The sequence below is a fragment of the Astatotilapia calliptera genome, chromosome 1, assembly GCF_964374335.1.
Source record: "Astatotilapia calliptera chromosome 1, fAstCal68.1, whole genome shotgun sequence".
NCBI classification, from domain to species: Eukaryota; Metazoa; Chordata; class Actinopteri; order Cichliformes; family Cichlidae; genus Astatotilapia; species Astatotilapia calliptera.
The window spans coordinates 35,283,825-35,304,195 of record NC_137422.1 but is presented as its reverse complement, the minus strand read 5'-3'; the positions used below and the strand labels follow the sequence as shown (position 1 = coordinate 35,304,195).

The 20,371-nt window shown below is 40.2% G+C and overlaps 3 protein-coding genes across 3 annotated transcripts; 2 read left to right on the top strand and 1 right to left on the bottom strand.

The window, feature by feature from the left end:
- The first annotated feature begins 917 nt into the window (after window positions 1-917).
- On the top strand, window positions 918-3,625 carry LOC113026286 (uncharacterized). The gene is made up of 4 exons (XM_026174876.2): window positions 918-1,090; window positions 1,898-2,092; window positions 2,181-2,257; window positions 2,507-3,625. The coding sequence occupies exons 1-4, from the start codon at window positions 1,061-1,063 to the stop codon at window positions 3,042-3,044; spliced, it is 840 nt and encodes a 279-aa protein (XP_026030661.2). The 5' UTR covers window positions 918-1,060; the 3' UTR covers window positions 3,045-3,625.
- On the bottom strand, window positions 3,521-7,145 carry LOC113026275 (uncharacterized). Its single transcript, XM_026174857.2, has 3 exons — window positions 5,532-7,145; window positions 5,080-5,215; window positions 3,521-4,821 (listed from the first exon to the last, which is right to left on the bottom strand). Exons 1-3 carry the CDS (start codon window positions 6,125-6,127, stop codon window positions 4,072-4,074), a joined length of 1,482 nt encoding a protein of 493 aa, XP_026030642.1. The 5' UTR covers window positions 6,128-7,145; the 3' UTR covers window positions 3,521-4,071.
- pdpr (pyruvate dehydrogenase phosphatase regulatory subunit) lies at window positions 6,584-19,767 on the top strand. Its single transcript, XM_026174845.2, has 18 exons — window positions 6,584-6,709; window positions 7,668-7,944; window positions 8,160-8,293; window positions 8,695-8,776; window positions 8,965-9,128; window positions 9,248-9,369; window positions 9,717-9,834; window positions 10,182-10,331; window positions 11,768-11,960; window positions 12,157-12,281; window positions 12,504-12,659; window positions 12,797-12,930; window positions 14,815-14,963; window positions 15,050-15,162; window positions 15,513-15,607; window positions 15,733-15,822; window positions 17,470-17,652; window positions 18,324-19,767. The coding sequence occupies exons 2-18, from the start codon at window positions 7,679-7,681 to the stop codon at window positions 18,729-18,731; spliced, it is 2,682 nt and encodes an 893-aa protein (XP_026030630.1). The 5' UTR covers window positions 6,584-6,709; window positions 7,668-7,678; the 3' UTR covers window positions 18,732-19,767.
- The last annotated feature ends 604 nt before the right edge of the window (window positions 19,768-20,371 follow it).

The following is a 20,371-nucleotide window of genomic DNA, read 5'->3' as shown; positions in this document are numbered from 1 at the left end:
CCTCTGGCCATTCTGGGCACACAAGTCAACTCTTGAAGCAGAACTACACTAGCATAAGACCACACTGGGTGCCACTCCTGTCAGCGAAGAACAGGAAGCTGAGGCTACAATTCACATGGGCTCAGAAACATTTGACAATAGAAGACTAGAAAAACTGCCTTGGTCCAATGAATATAGAAGTGCAACATTCTGTTAGGCTTAAACAACATGAAAGCATGAACCTACCTTGTCTTGTAACAGTTCAGGCTGCTGCTGCTGGTGTAATCATATTGGGGGTATTTTCTTTGCACAGTTTGGACCCCTTACCACCTGAGCATTGTTTAAACCCTACAGCCTTTCTGCGTATTGCTGGTGGCCATGTTCATATTCCTTTAGAGTAGAGGCAGCTTCAAAAAGTTAATGCACTTGATGTTTCTTGAACATCACATTTAAGAAACATCTAGTGTATTACCTGTTGGAGTGAGTTCACTTTACTCAAATAGCCTCCACACAGTCTCAGATCTCAATGCAATAGAGCACCTTTGGGATGTGGTGGAACTGAAGATTTAGATCAAGAATGTGCAGCTGACAGAGCTACAGCAACTACGTGATGCCATCATGTCAAAATGGACCAAAATCTCTGAGGAATGTTTCCAGCACCTTATTAAACCAATAATAAGATAATTTAAGGTTGTTTTCAAGGCAAAGGAGTGTCCAACCCTGTACAGAATACCTAACACTGTAAGTATGCATAGACAGTTGTGTTGATAAATCTGACTTTGAGAAGTTGAAAGAAAGAAAAAAACTTCGATAATGAGGTACATGGCCCCATGTAACCAAAGACATGTTTAAATATTCCAGATGTGCAAACCTAGCTGATATCTTTAAGAGAAGAATAACTTGCACAATCACTTCCGCGTTCTATGTAGTCCTGCCCCAGTGCTTCCGGTGTGGTTAAACCATGGCGACGTTCCACACTCGCTGCCTACAAGAGCTCCCAAAATTGAACATCACTGATGTTCATCGGATTTGCAGATTGACGACTACCCCGGCCAGCAATTAGATAAAGGATTTAAGTTATATGCTGCATCATATATACACAACTACGAAGGTAAGAAAACGTAAATTAACCGACAAAGAAACGCTAGCTAACGTCAAATGCAAACACTACGTTACTCCGCTATGTCCTTCATTTGATGTCAATTCTCTATATTACATGTTTTCTTAAACGGTGTTTTATGTCGTCCGAAACTATAGTTGAGGTTTTCTTAACTAATGTCACTTTTGTTGTTAGACACTGTTATAATAGCGTTAGGTAGTTGGCTAACTAAGGAGGTAGTTAACTACCTAATGCTACTCTTGCTAAGTGTAAAGTATATATGTTTAAGACGTGCTGACATGAGTAATACAGAAATAATGCTAATGGTACTTGTATCTTTATTCAGTGTCCAATAAAGACAGGTTGTCAGGGGAGGTCGGTGTGAGAGCCCTGTGCTACAAGTCAATGAGGAAGAGTGAGGCACCACACAGACTAAGTGTAGGCAGGAAGCTGTGTAAAGTTGTTAATCCCCGTTCACTGGGGTTCAGTTTATTTAAGCATTAGTTAAGTTCATTCCTAAAGGCCCATCAACTTGAATGTTTTCCTTGTCTCCCTGCTTTATCACTCCTAATTTGACTAGTCGGATAGTTTACTCAACGTGTGTGGGTGATCAGAAACATTTGACACCAAATTAATACTGCAAATATACACAATCTAAGTTATTACAGTTATCAAGGATGGCTGTTGTTTTAATAGGGAGAGAAAGAAACACTAAGCATTCAAGAGGGTAAGCCTGTAGTAACCATAACACTGAACTATGTTCCTGTTCGGCTCTTCCATGAAGATGTTACATTTTTAATTTTCGTTCTTTCTTCTTAGATTAAGCTTCTGGATTCATCGCCGGTGGTACTGACACATAGCGAGTGCTCCTGTGTGGCAGGCGCTGTTATGTGCAATCACACAGTGGCATTGCTCTTCCAAACAGCACACTACTCACAACTCAGAGTGCCAGTTGTCCCCCCTGTGCATAGCTGCATGGAATCTGAACAGCAATGGCACAAGCCACGGACAGTGGTAATTTAAATGAGGTTAAAGTTTTTGAATTAGTCCATGTTTACATATGAACAGCAACACCATCCATAGTAAATGTGTCTTCTGTTAGGGTGTGAAGCCAGGACCCATCAACTCCATGATCTTCACTAAGCCGGTACCAAATAGGGTGGCCCAGACTGGAGTACGGTAATTAGATTTGTAAAATTTGGTTTCATGTGTTACAAATGTATGTTGCTATTTGTTCATACATACATGTGTCAGAATAGGTATTAATTTACATACAACATTACACTTTCTGAAGACTGCTAACTCAGTCATGTACATATACATCCCAGTCTCTAACTTATGCACCACTGTTTTACACCTTTTTAGTTTAGTTGTTGTTCAGTATAATAACCTTCTTTCTTACATTATTGTCATTGATGTTTTCTTTAGGAGTGGCTTCTACAGAGGCATGGTGGGTCCGTTACCAGATCCCTGCTTGTTCAGAATAACGGAGGCATATGCAAAATTTAATATTGAGGACAGGCCACTTGTGACCACAATGAACATGAGACCTGACAAGCCCCTTGTGGAAAGTGCCTTTGGGCTGGTGCAGGAGGGCAGTGTTCTGTCATATCAGCAGCTGGTTTTGACAACCCGGTACATCACACTACACCGTGATGCACCACCAACACCGCACTTGCCTCTGGAGGGGTATGACATCTTGCCATCAGATTGTGTGTTTGTGTGCTCAGAAGAAGAGCTTCTGCATCCGAAAAGCTTGTCTGTAACTCTGGAAATGGCTCACAAAATAGAGGAAGCTACACGTGAGCAAAGCTCTTCGTCTGAGTGGCATCAGCTCTGCAGGCCCAGAGTGACTGCCTCTAGGTTTCGGGAGGTGTGTCACGTCAGAGGCCAGAGCTCTGCAGTCACTAGCAGAGCGTATATTGAAGGGAACAAGGCAGACAGCAGACATGAGGAGGGGAATTGAGATGGAGCTTGCAATAGCAGCAGAGTATAGTAGGCTAATGAATGTTAACTACTCACCCTGTGGTCTGGTCATTCACCCCATTGCCCCCTGGCTTGCTGCATCTCCTGATGGTGTTGTTTTTGACCCCAATGAATACCCCCAGTTTGGCCTCGTCAAATGCAAATGTCCCAATGTGCAAAACTTTGACTGCAAATATGTGCAAATGGAATGTGGTACCCCTAAACTAAAAAAGAGCCACGCATATTATTGGCAAGTGCAAGGACAACTGCTCATCAGTGGGATGCAGTGGTGTGACTTTGTTGTGTGGGCACAAGAGGACTACCTAGTGCAAAGAATATACATGGATACAGATGTGCACAATGCAATCAGAGAAAAGGCTGACTACTTATTTTTTCACATATATATGCCAAGATACCCGTGTTTGGGGAAAAATGAACAGTGAAAACATAGCAAAAAGGAAAACAGATCCTTCAGGCTGGCTGGAACAAAATAACTGAGGTTTTATTTGCAATATATTTCATGAATTCTTTTGTTGTTACATGTTACTTTTATGTGAAATCAATAAACAGTTATTTAAGCAATGGCATCAATTTCATTTTTTAAAAACACACATTAAAAGATTGAATTTGTGCAGAACTTATTTACATGGTAAGTATTTAAAACTCCATGCCTAGCATACTGATATACATTTAGACAATAACACAACTGAATGAAGAAAATGACAAATGGTATGATGATTTTAAAACGATTTAGTGATTTACTTTATAATTTTGATAAACAATTTTGTTGAATCTGAATAGTAATATAGTAGTATAATTAAACAGTATTATTAACATTCAACATTTGCAATGAATTTGAATTATTAATAACTGAAACTCAACTATCAGCACTCAAGTACTATTTCTGTAATCAAGTATTGTCAGCTGAGAAGGAAGAAATGCAACTGTAGTGGCCTCAGCTGCAGGTCATTTTCCATAAGTTACTTGTACTGGCACCGGTGTCTTGGGAAAAAACCATCTTGTCTCACTTAACCCATTTTTTTAACTAATGCTGTGTTCTGGTAATTTGACAGCATACATGCTACTGCAAACAGTTGGTTGATATTGTAAACATGTGACATGGTAATGATGCTATCAAAAAGTTTGTTCTGTTTTATCCTCATAATGACTCGCTCCACATGTACCCTGAGTCTGGCTATGGCCTGCGTCTCCTTAACCTGGTATGCTGGCATCTGCTTCTGCTTCGATAGAAAAGGTGGGCAGTACACTTTGCATTTACAACAATCGGTGATTAGGAAGCCCTTATCTACCATCACTGCCATGTCTTCAGTCAACTTCTCAGCAATGCCTGATTGTTTGAATAGTTCCTTGTCACTAACCGAACCAGCATACAGATTAGAGATGAATGTCACTGGACCATGTGGAGCTATGCCAACCAGGGCTTTCATCGTACAGTGGGATTTGTACGAAGAGTACATTTCACTTTGGAGAAGTGGTGAGGATGGTGTCTGACACCTCAGCTCTGTACAGTCAAGGATCATCTGGGTGTCTGAGAAATCTTTGAATTCCTCAGGGAGGTAAGCTTGCACTTCTTCACGTGTAAGCCAAATGCATTGAGACCCCAGTACAGTGGCAAGAAAATTTGTCCATTTTGCAATAATGCGGCTCACTGTGGACTGGTGTATGGTAAATCGGTGTGCCAGGTCCCTCTCCTTCAAACCAACTGACAGGAAAACCAGGAAAAGAAAAAACTCGTCAATTGGCTGTAGCAGCTGCCTCTGGAAGGTGAAAACAAAAGGGAAAATGTTACTCCTTAAGCTATGAACTAGTAAAATTATGCTTTTCTTGGCTAAATGTTTTGTAATGGTTATGCATACTACACTGTACCATGGGGTAAACAATGAGGTGCTGTAGTACACAGGTGTATGTATGTAGGATACTGAGTCTAGCGCTATTGTACATAATGTAATGTTATTGTACATAAATACAATAACATTACACCTCTAGTTCTAACTACCAACAAACCCATAACCTACCGTTGATGTGCGTGCAGGTGTCAACACTTCTTCATTCCGATTGGCAGCTGACTTGGCTCTTGAAACCCGGATCATTTTATAGATACAAGGCTCAATCAAAAACCAAAATGCCATCAAATGATCATAGCTTGGAAATCTATTCACGAGAGAGACATACATCGTGTCAATCATTAATTAACATTACACACTGACATAAAAATAATGTAAACTGTGACAAATATGCTAATGACATGCTGTATAAAATAGTTTGATTAAGAGTATTTGGTGTTGTATTTTATCTGTAGCATTAGAATATCGTTTAAATACTAAAGCATCTAGATGAAACATACAGTCAGCAGAGAAAAAGTAAATATCTATTTTGTTTTCATTAAGACTGGAAAAACTTTCTAAATTTAACTGATGGTGACCTTGGTATATTTTAAACAGTTAGCTTGGATAGAACTTAGGTGTACCTGGTATAGAATCGGATGTCAGTGTCGGAGCCAGCAAAACGCTGTAACCCAAATTCTCGCTGGACACGTAACTCCTGTATTTCTTTCCTCAGAGTCTCCACGTCTTTGGACAGGTCTTCTGCAGCTGATGCAGATATGTCCAATGCAGACGGCTCAGGGACTGAGCAGTAGTCATGATCTCTTGTAAGACTGTGGTCTTCTTGATCGTCAGGAGGAACTAGTTCTGGGCGTCGCTCCGTTCTCTCCCAAACACCAGGCCGCGGTGGTTCAACTTTATAGCCATTCCACTCAAAAAGTGTTGGTACAGCACCTTTAATAAGCCGCCTTCGACCACCGAGGGTTGTTGGCTCTATGAGTTGATCACTGGCAAAGTGTCTGCAGCAGACCCTGGTGTGAGAGGTAATCGTGAAATGATCCCGTCGTATGTTTACCAGCCATTGTCTTCTCAAGTCGGAAAGGGTCGGAAAGCCATGAAAACTTAGTATGCCGTTAAATTTGGCTGAAGCCGAACAAAGTGGGACACAGCAATGCTCGGAGTATTTCTTCTCTTGTTTTTGAAAATATTCTGTTTTAAATACTTTCCTTTTTATACTCATTCTGAAGCGACATTAGCATAGCAAACGATAGATAAACAAACATACCGGAAATGCCCAAGCGGTAGTATTTGGAAACGGAAATACGTCACATGCCCTAGTGCAAGTAGTCCATTGCAGCAACAATTCAGCAACCTAACATATTTTAAAAGTCACACTGCGAAATTTAGTATTCATCTCATATTGGGGAAATTAATTTGTTACAGCAGCACAAGGGGCAGGAAGAAAAGGTAAATTCGAGATAAAAAAAACAAAACAAAAAAAACAAACAAAAAAAACAAACAAACAATAAAAATAGAAAAAAAATAAAATTTTTAGAAAAAATAATTAGATTAACAATAAGTAGGTTTGCAACTTTCTAGATATACCCTAAGCATTTGAGTTGGATGAGTTCAATGTTTTCGCTGATAACCGCTCCACCGCTACTGAAGCCATTCTAAAAAGACGCAGACGTAATTTATTTTGAAGGGTTATACCGGAAGAGGTACCACTTAACTAACGGGAGTCTCTGAATTTGGCTTTCAGTTACACCTTAGTGACTATCCTTCTGTTGAAATATCATAATCACTGGACTTAACTAAATCGGTAAGTTTAATGTAGTTGTGAAAAATAAGTGTTATGATTAGAGAAGATTTTCTGCCTGGTTTAGCCGTCGTGTTAGCAAAAATAATAAACATTGGCTAGCTTTTCGATAGCCTAAGCTGTGCTATGTTACTAACATTATCAGTAGTGCTAACTTTAGTAGTACCAACACATACCCCCCAAATGTTAGGAACTTTGTGCGTGACTTTGGTCATCTACACGTCTGCTAGGTATCTACCACTAATCTAAATATCACAAAAAATCACAAAGATACCGACATGCTGTTAGCTAAAGCTAGCTGTGCTGCTAAGAATACAAGTAAAGCTAAAGCAGTGCTTCAAGGCTAACAGCAGTCTTTATAATACAAGCAAGACATTTGAAGGACTGTTGTAAGTTCACCTTGCTGATTTCCCAGGCCCTATTCAAAGTGTTTAATGTTGTATTTACTTTCGATTATGTCTGGTTAAGCTAAATGTAGCAACTTAAGTTTAGGAACAGCAGTGCATCTTTGTAACCTTATGGAAACTAGCGACTTCCAGTGTTGACAATTGAATCTGGTTTATAGTAGACACTTTCAAAGGCCCTGACATAGCAACTTTAGAACGCAAACTAATCCATGCTGTTAGCAGAAAAGGTCAGCAGTACTGTCAGAGATGTATAGATTGTGGTGTAGTAATAATTTTATTAGTATCTACCTAGCCAAATTAAAATGAAACTGTGACATTGACACAACCCTATCTACAGCAAATATCAAATTATTTCAGATTAAAAAAAATACAGCAACTTAAAATAATACAAGAGGTCTATATCACACCCTGCAAACTGTAGAAAACGGATCATATGTTACTAAAATTATATCATGATATTTGTAAAGTTAGGGTCATTGTTGCTGTATTCACTGTGGTACTGTCCTCTATTTAAGGTTATAGAGTAACTTTAGATCCCGTGTCTCTTATTGCAGAAAGCACAGCTATGTCCAGCTGTGTGCGGAGCTCCAGGGCTCTGTCCCCTGTTATGCTCCCCCGGCTGCGGCTGCTTCACCAGACGGGGTATAGATTGGTAGGCAGGGGTCTCTGGACTTCCCCTCGGTGTTTGACTGTCAGTGGAGACTCCCAGCTGCTTCCATTGCCCAGGCAGGCCCGGGTTGTCATCTGTGGAGGAGGTATTGTGGGAACATCAGTGGCCTACCACCTGGCTAGACTGGGCTGGACTGATATTGTACTACTTGAGCAGGGCAGGTGAGTGTTTCAGCTCAACAAATTACAGATAAGCCATTGTGTTTGTTGTCTTAAAATTAGCACGAAGAGAGAGATGTTCTTTATGTTATTGACTCAGACCACTGATATTATATGAGAGTAGGGATAGCTTTAACATTAGGAGGTGATAGTGGAAAGAAATGTTAGATTTGATATTGTTGTGTTAATACTTTCTTGGCCATTATTATCCTAACCAGACTTGGTGCAGGAACAACAAGACTATGTGCTGGTATTGTCAGCGTGGCCAAGCCCATTTCCATCGAGTGTCAAATGGCCAACTACTCCAGTAGTCTTTACCAGCAGCTGGAGGAGGAGACGGGGGTTAAAACAGGTGGGATGATTTACAGAATTTGGCTTTTGTCATATTTAACTTTTTTAATTTTTTAAAACTATTTTATTCTTAGAAGGGTTTGCTTTTTCACCATTTTACTATTGGTGCTGATAGTTAACAGTTCCCACATGCACATCACCACATATTTTTTAAAATGTTAATTATTAATTTAGATTATAGAACAGTTTGCATTTGTATCTTCCCAGATTATAGCTTCTAAAGCATAAAACAGACAAGGGAGCAAATTGTGACATACTGCCTTCTGTCTCAATGCATTTAGAAACATTTCAGATTTGTTGAAGTCCGAGATATCATTTGATGTGCACCAGCAATAAACAAGCTGCAAAGCTAGAATACTAATTATAGACTGAGTCATATGTGGTGTGTGGTATGTGTTGCAGGTTATGTGAAGACAGGGTCTTTGTGTCTGGCTCAAAATCAGGATCGCTTCATTTCTCTTAAGCGCCTCGCATCAAGGCTGAAGTAAGTCCTGTAGTTAGTTTTTAGACCACAGCTATGTGGATTAAGCTGTAAAGCTCTAGTGGCTTTGTGAGGACAAGCTTTTGGGGACTCAAAAGTTTTTGTTTAAAATAATAATAGTGTCAGCTGATTGTCCCCTTTCACTGATTTAAAAACATAAATGACTTTTGACCCTTTCACTTCATTCACAGGGTAATGGGGATCAATTGTAATATTATTAAACCTAAAGAGGTGGCCAAACTCCACCCCCTTGTTAACATTCATGACCTGGTAGGCGCACTCCACCTTCCTGAAGATGCTGTCGTGTCTCCACCAGATGTTAACCATGCCCTTGCTGTGGCTTCAGCTGGACAAGGTAACACAAACTTGCAGTTTGGTTTGGTAGACCATAAATCGTGTATTCTGCTGTTGCTGGCCCACCCTATAATTGTAACCTCCTCTTTTGTCCTTTGTTTCCTCTTTCTTCTCCTTCAGGGGTTCAGATCATGGAGCGAACCAGTGTTCAGCAGGTTCTGGTAGAGAAGGGATGTGTAACAGCTGTAGAGACTGACCGTGGTTCCATTAAATGTGAATATTTTGTCAGCTGTGCTGGACAGGTAGATTGCTCTATGGGAGATGCATTAATAAGACTGAAACTATGAGAAATGGAATCTGTGACAAAAAAGAAAAACCCCTCTGTAAACATTTTGGAATTACTTTTGTTTCTGTGGAAATTCAGTGTCATGCTTGGTCAAAAATATGTAAGCAGGACAGGCAGCAATTTTTTCCTTCTCCTTCATCATAATAATAATAATAATAATAATAATAATAATTTAATTCTATTTCATAATCTTTTTTCCCTCTGAAACTAGTTGAAGCAGTTGTTTCCTATGGTGACTATAAGTATCTTGTTTCTACACATTGTTCTGATTGTATTTGGTTGCTCTGACTGTTTCTGCTCCAGTGGGCTTATGAGCTGGGCCAGGCTAGTGAGACGAAGGTGTCAGTTCCCCTCCATGGATGTGAACACTTCTACCTCCTCACCAAACCTCTCCAGGAGCCACTTCCACCCAAGACACCAGGTCTCACATATTAAAAAGCTAGGAAGTAACCTTTGCAGTAGACACTATTGAATTTTAAAGTCCAATTTGTGTAGCCAGCTGAAATCGTGTCTGTATTAAAGAACATTCACTTCATGATTTTTTTTTTCCTGTTTTTTGGCAAATTAATTAACGAATTGCAATTTATATCAGATCGACAATTATGTCTAGTCCTTTTTTTTAGTCCCATAGTAAAAAGAAAAAACTAGGGCACAGGCTGTACCTTTTTACTTAGCCAAATAATGTGCTTAGCAATATGGTAATGCCTGCTGAAAGGCTAAAAACAAGTCCAGCCAGGAGATGTTTCTAACTATGTGTCTCTTTGCTAGTGGTGATTGATATGGATGGCAGGATATATGCACGGCCGTGGCAGGGAGGCCTTCTGTCAGGAGGCTTTGAGAAAAACCCCAAACCCATCTTCACTGAGGGTCGCAACCAGCTGGAGATCCAGAACATGCAGGAGGACTGGGATCACTTTGGTAAAAAAAAAAAAAAAAGTATTAATGTTGTATTTTTATTCATTAAAAATTGTTCCAAATAAATAACCCCAGCTTTAGGAACATGGTTTATCGACCTATGTTGAATGTCAGGTTCTAGTAACAGCTGTATCTACCACTTTCATGTAGATTGCTGACCCACTATGAGCCTGGCTCTGCTGGGGGTCTCAGCCTGTCAATTGGACGTTTTCCTACCAATCTTTACTGAATACTTGCGCAAATTGAGTTACTAGGTTGTTGGTGTTTTCTGTCTAATATTGCAGGACTTTAACCTTACAATACTAGTCGGGCACTTTACAATACTCTGCTGCTTGCCCAGTGACAGCTGAAATAGTCTTGCCCGCAGCACTGAATTGTATAATGTTAATGGCTGGAGTAACTGAATAGGAAGAACACTTGATCAACTCTCCTGTCATTAATGTAGCACAAAGGCAAGGTGTGTTTAGTTTTTCTTAGCTGTAAAATAGCCACAGTTGTAGACTGCGTCTTAAAATGTTGAAAATTATATATGAGGTTTGCCTCTCAAATAACAACACAAAGTCAGACCTTCATTGGTTTCATTTAACAGCTACAGAAGACTGAGGAAGCAAGCAAGACTGGGCATATCTATTTTTATCCACCTCTGTTTAAGGCTACCTTAAATGATTTTGACCCACCTCTCTGTACACATGTAAAAATACACCTGACTGTTTGCCTTGGCCTTAAACCAGTAATGTGAGATTTCTCATACCAGGCTGCCATAAAAACAAGAGTTTATTATAGCAGCACACATCACCAAACCAGTCTGTGATCGACCGCTCTGAAGCCGTTATTTTTCCATTTATTTTATCTTATAAGTGTAGGGGTTGAAAAGGTTGTTGAAAGAATCCATCACAATATATAATGTTAGAATGTACTGTATTTTATGAATGTATATTATATTAATGTATTGTAATAGATATTGTTAGAACTGCAATTCATTTGATTATTTTGTTAATCCATTATTAAATTTTTAAAAATATGTCATCTTAATGGGCAAAAACACCTTGGTTATGGATTCTCGAATATATGAAGATTTGCTGCCTTCTTTTTTCTTATGTGTTACTAACCTGGATGTCTTTAGGTTTAGATTTTTTTTTTTTTTTTTTTTAATTTTCATTTTCAGCATTTATTTTGGAATAACATGTTGGACTGTTGATGGAACAACATGGGTTAAGGTTGCAGCTGGAACCTTTAGACTCTTAGATGATTTATGGTGAGAGGTGGTTCAGGGTTTTTCAGTAATTGTACAACAATAGAGGTGAGCAAAAGAACAAGAAGCAGCACTAATATTTCTTGGTTATGGTGTGGTTGGTTGTTTAAGTTAATTAGAGTGAACTGTATTAAATTATCATCTGCATTTGCTACATTTTAGAGCACTTTTTGTTTTCCGCCTTCAGAGCCGATGCTCAGTGCCCTGCTGAGGAGAATGCCCAGTCTCGAGTCAGCTGAGATCCATCAGCTGGTCAACTGTCCGGAGTCCTTCACACCTGATATGCGCTGTCTGATGGGTGAGACCCCAGGTGTGTCTGGGTACTATGTGCTGGCAGGGATGAACTCCTCAGGCCTGGCCTTTGCTGGAGGGGCTGGAAAGTAAGAACAAATATATATATATATATATAATATATTGTATCTGTTAAGACTAGACGTAAGCACGTGATCAATACTGGGTCACCTGAAATAATTCAGCCATGGTTTATCAGTTGCAGCGATCAAGACTGTGTTGTGGACGTGCCTTTTTTGCATTACAAGAAGGGATAAATGGCCTGTTGTGTGGTTTGGTATCCAGGTACCTGGCAGAGTGGATGACCTATGGCTACCCCACCGCCAATGTCTGGCCACTGGACATCAAACGCTTTGGCAACCTGCAGAGCAGCCGAACCTTCCTGAGACACAGAGTGATGGAAGTCATGCGTGAGTAGTGAGCCTTGTTGGGTGTTTGGTTCATGCTTTTAAGTAGACAAAGGCTGTATAGTCATCTGAACCTTGGTGTACTGTTTAAATAATTAATTTCTGCTGTTGCTTTAGCTAAATTATTATAAATCCTATAGGTGTTGGATATTTATTATAATGTGCAGTATATTCTAATTCTTGCTCTGCTATCTCTCCTTCTAATATTTGTGTGTCAATGTTCAGCCCTGCTGTATGAGCTGAAGGTTCCCCGGTGGGACTTCCAGACCGGACGCCAGCTGAGGACCAGTCCTCTGTACGACCGCCTGGACACTCAGGGGGCTCGGTGGATGGAGAAACATGGCTTTGAAAGGCCCAAGTACTTTGTTCCTCCAGGAAAAGGTTTGTCTCAGTGAGAAGCAGTGGTACAAAAATACTTTAGTCAAAGTCTTGGACTGCAAATGATTTTGACGGATTTTAAGGCAGTTTTGTCTAATGAATTAAATTACTTGGTTGAATTGGACTGTTTCTCTCTGTAGATCTGCTGTCCCTGGACCAGAGTAAGACTTTTTATAAGCCAGACTGGTTTGACATAGTTGGAGCAGAAGTGAAATGCTGCAAAGAGGCCGTCTGTGTCATCGACATGTCCTCCTTCACCAAATTCGAACTCACTGTGAGTCATGAACCACTTTGGAAAACTTAGAATTAGAACTGGGTTGCAGAGAGGGGAAAAACTGCTGCTGTGCTACCTACTGTTGTCTATGTGGTCATACCCAGCTAGCATATGATATTTATCAGTGTTATGTATGTATGTTTGTACTAGCTACTCGAAAAAATTTTTGTTGTTGTTGGGGTTTTTTTTTCTCTTTAAATTATGCAGGCAATTTTAATTAATGCATTTACAGTGGGGCAAAAAAGTATTTAGTCAGCCACCGATTGTGCAAGTTCCCCCACTTAAAATGATGACAGAGGTCAGTAATTTGCACCAGAGGTACACTTCAACTGTGAGAGACAGAATGTGAAAAAAAAATCCATGAATTCACATGGTAGGATTTGTAAAGAATTTATTCGTAAATCAGGGTGGAAAATAAGTATTTGGTTACCTCAAACAAGGAAAATCTCTGGCTCTCACAGACCTGTAACGTCTTCTGTAAGAAGCTTTTCTGTCCCCCACTCGTTACCTGTATGAATGGCACCTGTTTGAACTCATCATCTGTATAAAAGACACCTGTCCACAGCCTCAAACAGTCAGACTCCAAACTCCGCCATGGCCAAGACCAAAGAGCTTTCGAAGGACACCAGGAAAAGTATTGTAGACCTGCACCAGACTGGGAAGAGTGAATCTACAATAGGCAAGCAGCTTGGTGTGAAAAAATCAACTGTGGGAGCAATCATCAGAAAATGGAAGACATACAAGACCACTGATGATCTCCCTCGATCTGGGGCCCCACGCAAGATCTCATCCCGTGGGGTCAAAATGATCATGAGAACAGTGAGCAAAGATCCCAGAACCACACGGGGGGACCTGGTGAATGACCTGCAGAGAGCTGGGACCAAAGTAACAAAGGTCACCATCAGTAACACACTACAACGGCAGGGAATCAAATCCCACAGTGCCAGACGTGTTCCGCTGCTGAAGCCAGTGCATGTCCAGGCCCGTCTGAAGTTTGCCAGAGAGCACATGGATGATACAGCAGAGGATTGGGAGAATGTCATGTGGTCAGATGAAACCAAAGTAGAACTTTTTGGTATAAACTCAACTCGTCGTGTTTGGAGGAAGAAGAATACTGAGTTGCATCCCAAGAACACCATACCTACTGTGAAGCATGGGGGTGGAAACATCATGCTATGGGGCTGTTTTTCTGCCAAGGGGACAGGACGACTGATCCGTGTTAAGGACAGAATGAATGGGGCCATGTATCGTGAGATTTTGAGCCAAAACCTCCTTCCATCAGTGAGAACTTTGAAGATGAAACGAGGCTGGGTCTTCCAACATGACAATGATCCAAAACACACTGCCCGGGCAACAAAGGAGTGGCTCCGTAAGAAGCATTTGAAAGTCCTGGAGTGGCCTAGCCAGTCTCCAGACCTCAACCCCATAGAAAATCTGTGGCGGGAGTTGAAAGTCCGTGTTGCTCGGCGACAGCCCCAAAACATCACTGCTCTCGAGAAGATCTGCATGGAGGAATGGGCCAAAATACCAGCTACTGTGTGTGCAAACCTGGTAAAGACCTATAGTAAACGTTTGACCTCTGTTATTGCCAACAAAGGTTATGTTACAAAGTATTGAGTTGTATTTTTGTTATTGACCAAATACTTATTTTCCACCCTGATTTACGAATAAATTCTTTACAAATCCTACCATGTGGATTCATGGATTTTTTTTCCACATTCTGTCTCTCACAGTTGAAGTGTACCTCTGGTGCAAATTACTGACCTCTGTCATCATTTTAGGTGGGGGAACTTGCACAATCGGTGGCTGACTAAATACTTTTTTGCCCCACTGTAGCTTTAAAAGTATTCAGGTTAAATCCTCTGCTCTGTCCTGATGGCTCAGTCAACAGGTGACCAAGCCTTGGAACTGCTGCAACATCTCTGTGCCAATGACCTGGATGTTCCCGTTGGACACATTGTCCACACCGGCATGCTGAATGAGAGAGGTGGCTATGAGAACGACTGCAGTGTGGTCCGCCTCAGCAAGAACAGGTTTGAAACATCTGTGCAGTGGCACTGTAGATACTAGTACATGACAGATTTTTTAAAAATTGCTTACTTTCTCATTTGCTGTCCAGCTTCTTCATCATCTCTCCAACGGACCAGCAGGTCCACTGTTGGTCCTGGATAAAGAAGCACATGCCTAATGACCCACACCTCCACCTAGAGGATGTCAGCTGGAAGTACACTGGTACGCATGCAGCAACTGGGGTTTCTGCTCTGATATCGCCATCTAGTGCTCATATAACATTTAAAAGGAGAAACAATGCAAAAAGTCAAAACAATCCACTGTCGACTTGCAACCCAGTTATTTAAATAACCTTAAAAATCAGACACCAGAGGGATGAAGTCTGTGGAGGGATGGCATTAATTACATGTCTGAAAGTAGATCTTGTGTATTTTTAATGCAGTCATCTTAATTGTGTAAAATGTGAGCAACAGTTGTACCAGATTCTGTTTTTGCATGTGTAATATAACATCAGATGTGGGCTTTGTTAACCAGAAAGTCTGTTAAGTGTTTATAACTCTTATTCTTCTCAGCTTTAAATCTGATTGGACCTCGAGCTATGGATGTTCTTGCTGAACTGTCATATGTTTCCATGACACCTGACCATTTCCCCTCCATGTTCTGTAAGGTAGGGAAAGCTAGATACAGCAAAGCTGATGGCTTGTTTTTTTTAAATGACTGTTTCATCAGTCTGTCTCTTCACCCTGCCAAGAGGAGTAAACTGACCATGTTTATGTGCATGTGTGTTTACAGGAGATGAGTGTGGGCTATGCCAACGGGATCAGAGTCATGAGCATGACTCACACTGGGGAACCAGGTTTCATGCTCTACATCCCCATTGAGGTGCAGTCCTACACACACACAGATATTTAATAGATACCTCGTCACAGGATGGTTGACAACAACCCATGAGTATGTTACATGAGTTGTTATTTTTTATATATATATAATTTTTTTTTATTTATTTATTTATTTTTACAGTTAATCACACAACTCCCCGTTATTCTTCAACATTTAGTTTTTCTATAACTTGGGTTTTATCTTGAAATGCCAAAGATGGAAATAAGTATTGTTTTTCTATTGTTGTTTTCCAAAGTGTGGGTGACAACAAGTCATTTACAAAAAAACAACACTTCTTGTTTTGTTTTTTACTGTCACAGGAAATTAATTAACTCATTCACTGCCAGCCATTTTCAAATCAGGTAACTCCCCACTGCCAGGGTTTTTGAGCATTTTTACTCATTTTTGAAGAGCCACAGAAAACTGTGTGTTATGATCATATAAACGCTGAACCTACCAAAATGAAGAACAGACTCTCTTCTTTCATCCAAAAAAAAAAAGCTTGTTTCTACCATTTTCCATTCTTTAGTAATCAGCTGTAGAAGAGAGGTGGGTTCCACCAAAAATGCCTGTTTTGACCAAAAAAAGGGAGAAAACGAGCTTTTTGTGAAAAATACATTTCAAGCAGAAAAGTGCCTTTGACACTAATATTTCTTGCTTTGTGACACCTCTAACATATAAAATAGTTTTTCACTTCTATAAAACAGAAATAACACTGAGAAAGGTTATGTTTTATCAAAACAATTTATTTACAAATATATGAAAAAATAAAATTCACTGACAAGCTGCCCGAGGTTGTATTCTAGCCCCTCCCATTGAAAAACGTAATTGACGTCTATAGACGTCAATGGCAGTGAATGAGTTAAGCATAGCCATAGGATTAAAAAAATGAAACATTATTCAAAAATTTCTGACAATATCTTTTGATTCTGATCTTTTTCTTGTAATACATCATTACTGGGAAAGAACTGAAAAAAAGCTTTATTAGGTGGTAGAAGTAAAAGTGTATTAATAAGGAATCAACCTTAGACTGTGAGAAGATAAGGATGAATGAGTGAAAAACACAAACAATCAAGGGTTTAACTTGTCCTTTTATGAGGATCAGAGTTGTGGTTGAAGGTTTTGGTGGACCAGAGAAGATTTTCAAATTTCAAAATGGATGATTGCAGTGTGAAGTTCAGGAATGGCTGAAAGAGGAGGGTTTTTTTTATTTTTTTATACTACAACGATCATTTAAAAGCAGAAAATGGTGTAAGGATGGATAAAACATTTATTACACAATTATACTGTCAAATTATGTCCAATTAAAGTCCCAAGAGAATCAAAGTGTCCTTAGCTGCCTTGACTCTGTTGTTATAAAATACAAGTATCTTCACAAGACAAACTTCCAGAGGAAAATCCTAGAAAATATCCAGTTTCTTGTAGCAAATGTAGGAAAGAGTCACCAGGACTCTAGGACTTAAAATTGTGATAATTCAGTGTCACACATGTGTTGTTGTGTTTTTATTGTTAATGGTTAAAAGTGATATGATTTTTGCATGGCTTATTCTGTCTGATTACTGAGAACCTGTCATGTATGACACTCTCACATTTCAGTGTACCGGAAATGCCATATAGAGTATAAGACACCCGTTCCTCTGCTCTCCACAGTACGCACTGCACGTGTACAACGAGGTGATGTCAGTGGGTCAGAAGTACGGGATCCGTAACGCAGGGTACTACGCATTGCGAAGTCTACGCATAGAGAAATTCTTCGCCTTCTGGGGTCAAGACCTCGACGCCTTCACGACCCCGCTGGAGTGTGGACGAGAGTTCAGGGTCAAGTTTGACAAGGTCTGTTGACAGTTTTAAACATATAATATCTGATCCTACCCATATTGGAGACTGTTTTTCTTTGTACATCGAACTGCCTCATCCTAATAGACTGATCAGTTAGTCAGCTACATTTTTACTTTGCCAATATGATAGAAATGCATAAGATGCTTTATTTGACTCTACTTATTAAGTTTCAAACTTTCCCTCTTTTCCTTTAAAATGGTTGAAAGATGAGAGATGAAGAGTAGAATAATTAAAGCACTCAACATCTTGGTGCAGTCTTTGTCATGATGCAGCAGGGAATTTGTCACCGGGCTGCACCCGCAGGCACAACAGGTGGCACTTTAAAGTAGCAGGTGTAAAGTTTACTGTCTGTCTCATTTTGAAAGGGTGGAACATCAGGTGAGCTGTCTGCTGCTTAGAGCAGTGTCAGCGCGGTGCTGATTAAAGGCATCTACAGTTTAACGCTGGTTTCACAGACTGTTTTAAGTTTTATGGTGTTGTTAAAAAAAAGGTGGGTGACTTTAAAACATGGTGGTCTTATGCTACTCCAGCAGAGCTGCACATAGCAGGGCCATTGTGTTGTTTACTCAAGTTGATCTTCACTAACTTAGTGAAGGTTCTTAGGGCCTAATTTCCTCTATTTATCGTCATCTTCTTCACACCCCCTGCCTTTTTCTCTCCATCAGGACACAGATTTCATCGGCCGTGAGGCATTGCTTCAGCAGCGTCAGGACGGTGTGACACGACGGTTTGTCATGCTGGTTCTGGAGGACCATGACACCGAGCTCGACTTGTGGCCGTGGTGGGGTGAGCCCGTCTATCGTAATGATCAACTAGCGGGGACAACCACCAGCAGCGCCTACAGCTACACCCTGGAGCGCCATGTTTGCCTGGGCTTTGTGTCTCCACCCCTTGGCCCTGAGGGGCTCCCTACAGCCATCACTCCTGACTTCATCAACCGCGGGGACTACGAGGTGGACATTGCTGGTCAGCGCTATCCGGCCAAAGCCAAGCTCTACCCGTTCAGCTCCCTCTTCACCCAACAAAAGCGCCGCAAGGATGACATTGAGCTCAGCAACCTGCAGGGGAAGTGATGCAGAGTAACGCAAAACTTTCCCGTGACACTCCTCCACCAAATCCACTCCTGCTCTTACCTTGCAGTGCCAACCTTTCTTTCCTTTTATGTCTCCTAATGAGAGGGCTTTATGCACAATCACTCCTCGTAACTCTAATATTTAATCTCCTTGTTGCATCTCCCTCTTTCAAAGTGCAATATTTAATACGCTCCAGATGCTTTTGCTGCATTAAATACAAAGCTCTTGTCTCATCAAATTCTGCCGTTGTTTCTCAGCCCTGCCCAGCTTCACTCTTAAACACAGTCTCATGGCTGTCTGAGACACTCTCTGGTTAAGTGCCTTTGTTAAGGCAACATCAGCAGAAGATGCTGAAGACTTTTTCCAATTTGTTCTCTGTAACCTATCCAGAAGGGATTTGACTGACAATCTTCTCCAGTACTGTTGTAAACTTCCCACTCTGCAGATGGCTACAGTCCATGTAGTTGTTGACTCTATTGTCATTTTACAAACCATATATTTGCTGCTGTAAAGATATGAGTGATGTGATGTAAAGAGTGGCTTAATTCAGACACGTTACAACTTTGTCAGCATTACACCTGATGATGAAGGAAATGGTATTTTCCTGAATAGAGGAAAGCCCTGGGAAGCATAAAAAATCCTGGGATAATCATTAGTCTTTTGCCCATTACTAAACTTCCACTCCTGTTAAAAGGATTCCCAGGATTTCCCAGAATTCCATCATTTCCCTTGAAAGTGTCATTGTCAGTTGTGAGCTTATTTTGCGGTGTGTGTGGAACCTGTTGTAATGTACTTTCAATTTGTTATTTATGTTCTGTCGTTATGAAGCATTGTTGCACTCGATGTTTATGCTTTGTTTTGTTGATGTTTTGCTGAATGTGTGGCTGGTGAGAGAAGCCAAGATGGGACAGGAACTCTGTGACTGGAGTCTACAATATCTAATATCTTACATTTGTGGTTTGACTTTTGCCTGGTTCAGAGTTTAGATGTTTGTGTAAAGAAACTGCGACTCAAAATAAATTGTATTTTTGTATAACTAGTGTGTACAAAATCTCTATTTTCAGTCATGCTTTTTAAAAATATGATTTATAATTAAATATTTGATTTCTAAATCTGACCTTCTGAGACATAATTTCAGATGTTTTTCCAAAACCGTATTTCTTTCTTTCGTTACTCAGAACTATAAAGCTCCAGGGCTAATAGGGATTTAGTTCAGTGATACTTCACCTGTACAGGGAGTGCAGAATTAGGGAATAATTTTATTATTGAACAACAACCATGTTCTCAATGAACCCAAAAAACTCATTAATATCAAAGCTGAATGTTTTTGGAAGTGGTTTTTAGTTTGTTTTTAGTTTTAGTTATTTTAGGGGGATATCTGTGTGTGCAGGTGACTATTACTGTGCATAATTATTAGGCAACTTAACAAAAAACAAATATATACCCATTTCAATTATTTTTTTACCAGTGACACCAATATAACATCTCCACATTCACAAATATACATTTCTGACATTCAAAAACAAGACAAAAACAAATCAGCGACCAATATAGCCACCTTTCTTTGCAAGGACACTCAAAAGCCTGCCATCCATGGATTCTGTCAGTGTTTTGATCTGTTCACCATCAACATTGCGTGC

Bases quoted from the DNA above. Each gene is read 5' to 3' on its own strand.
- LOC113026286 (XM_026174876.2), top strand. From the start codon at position 1,061: ATGCTGCATCATATATACACAACTACGAAG. The intron at 1,091-1,897 runs GTAAGAAAACGT...CTTTCTTCTTAG, and splicing joins ATATATACACAACTACGAAG to ATTAAGCTTCTGGATTCATC. The intron at 2,258-2,506 runs GTAATTAGATTT...TGTTTTCTTTAG, and splicing joins GTGGCCCAGACTGGAGTACG to GAGTGGCTTCTACAGAGGCA.
- LOC113026275 (XM_026174857.2), bottom strand. From the start codon at position 6,127: ATGAGTATAAAAAGGAAAGTATTTAAAACAGAATATTTTCAAAAACAA. The intron at 5,216-5,531 runs GTACACCTAAGT...TCTCGTGAATAG, and splicing joins GACATCCGATTCTATACCAG to ATTTCCAAGCTATGATCATT. The intron at 4,822-5,079 runs GTAGGTTATGGG...TTCACCTTCCAG, and splicing joins CACCTGCACGCACATCAACG to AGGCAGCTGCTACAGCCAAT.
- pdpr (XM_026174845.2), top strand. From the start codon at position 7,679: ATGTCCAGCTGTGTGCGGAGCTCCAGGGCTCTGTCCCCTGTTATGCTC. The intron at 7,945-8,159 runs GTGAGTGTTTCA...TATCCTAACCAG, and splicing joins GTACTACTTGAGCAGGGCAG to ACTTGGTGCAGGAACAACAA. The intron at 8,777-8,964 runs GTAAGTCCTGTA...CTTCATTCACAG, and splicing joins CGCCTCGCATCAAGGCTGAA to GGTAATGGGGATCAATTGTA.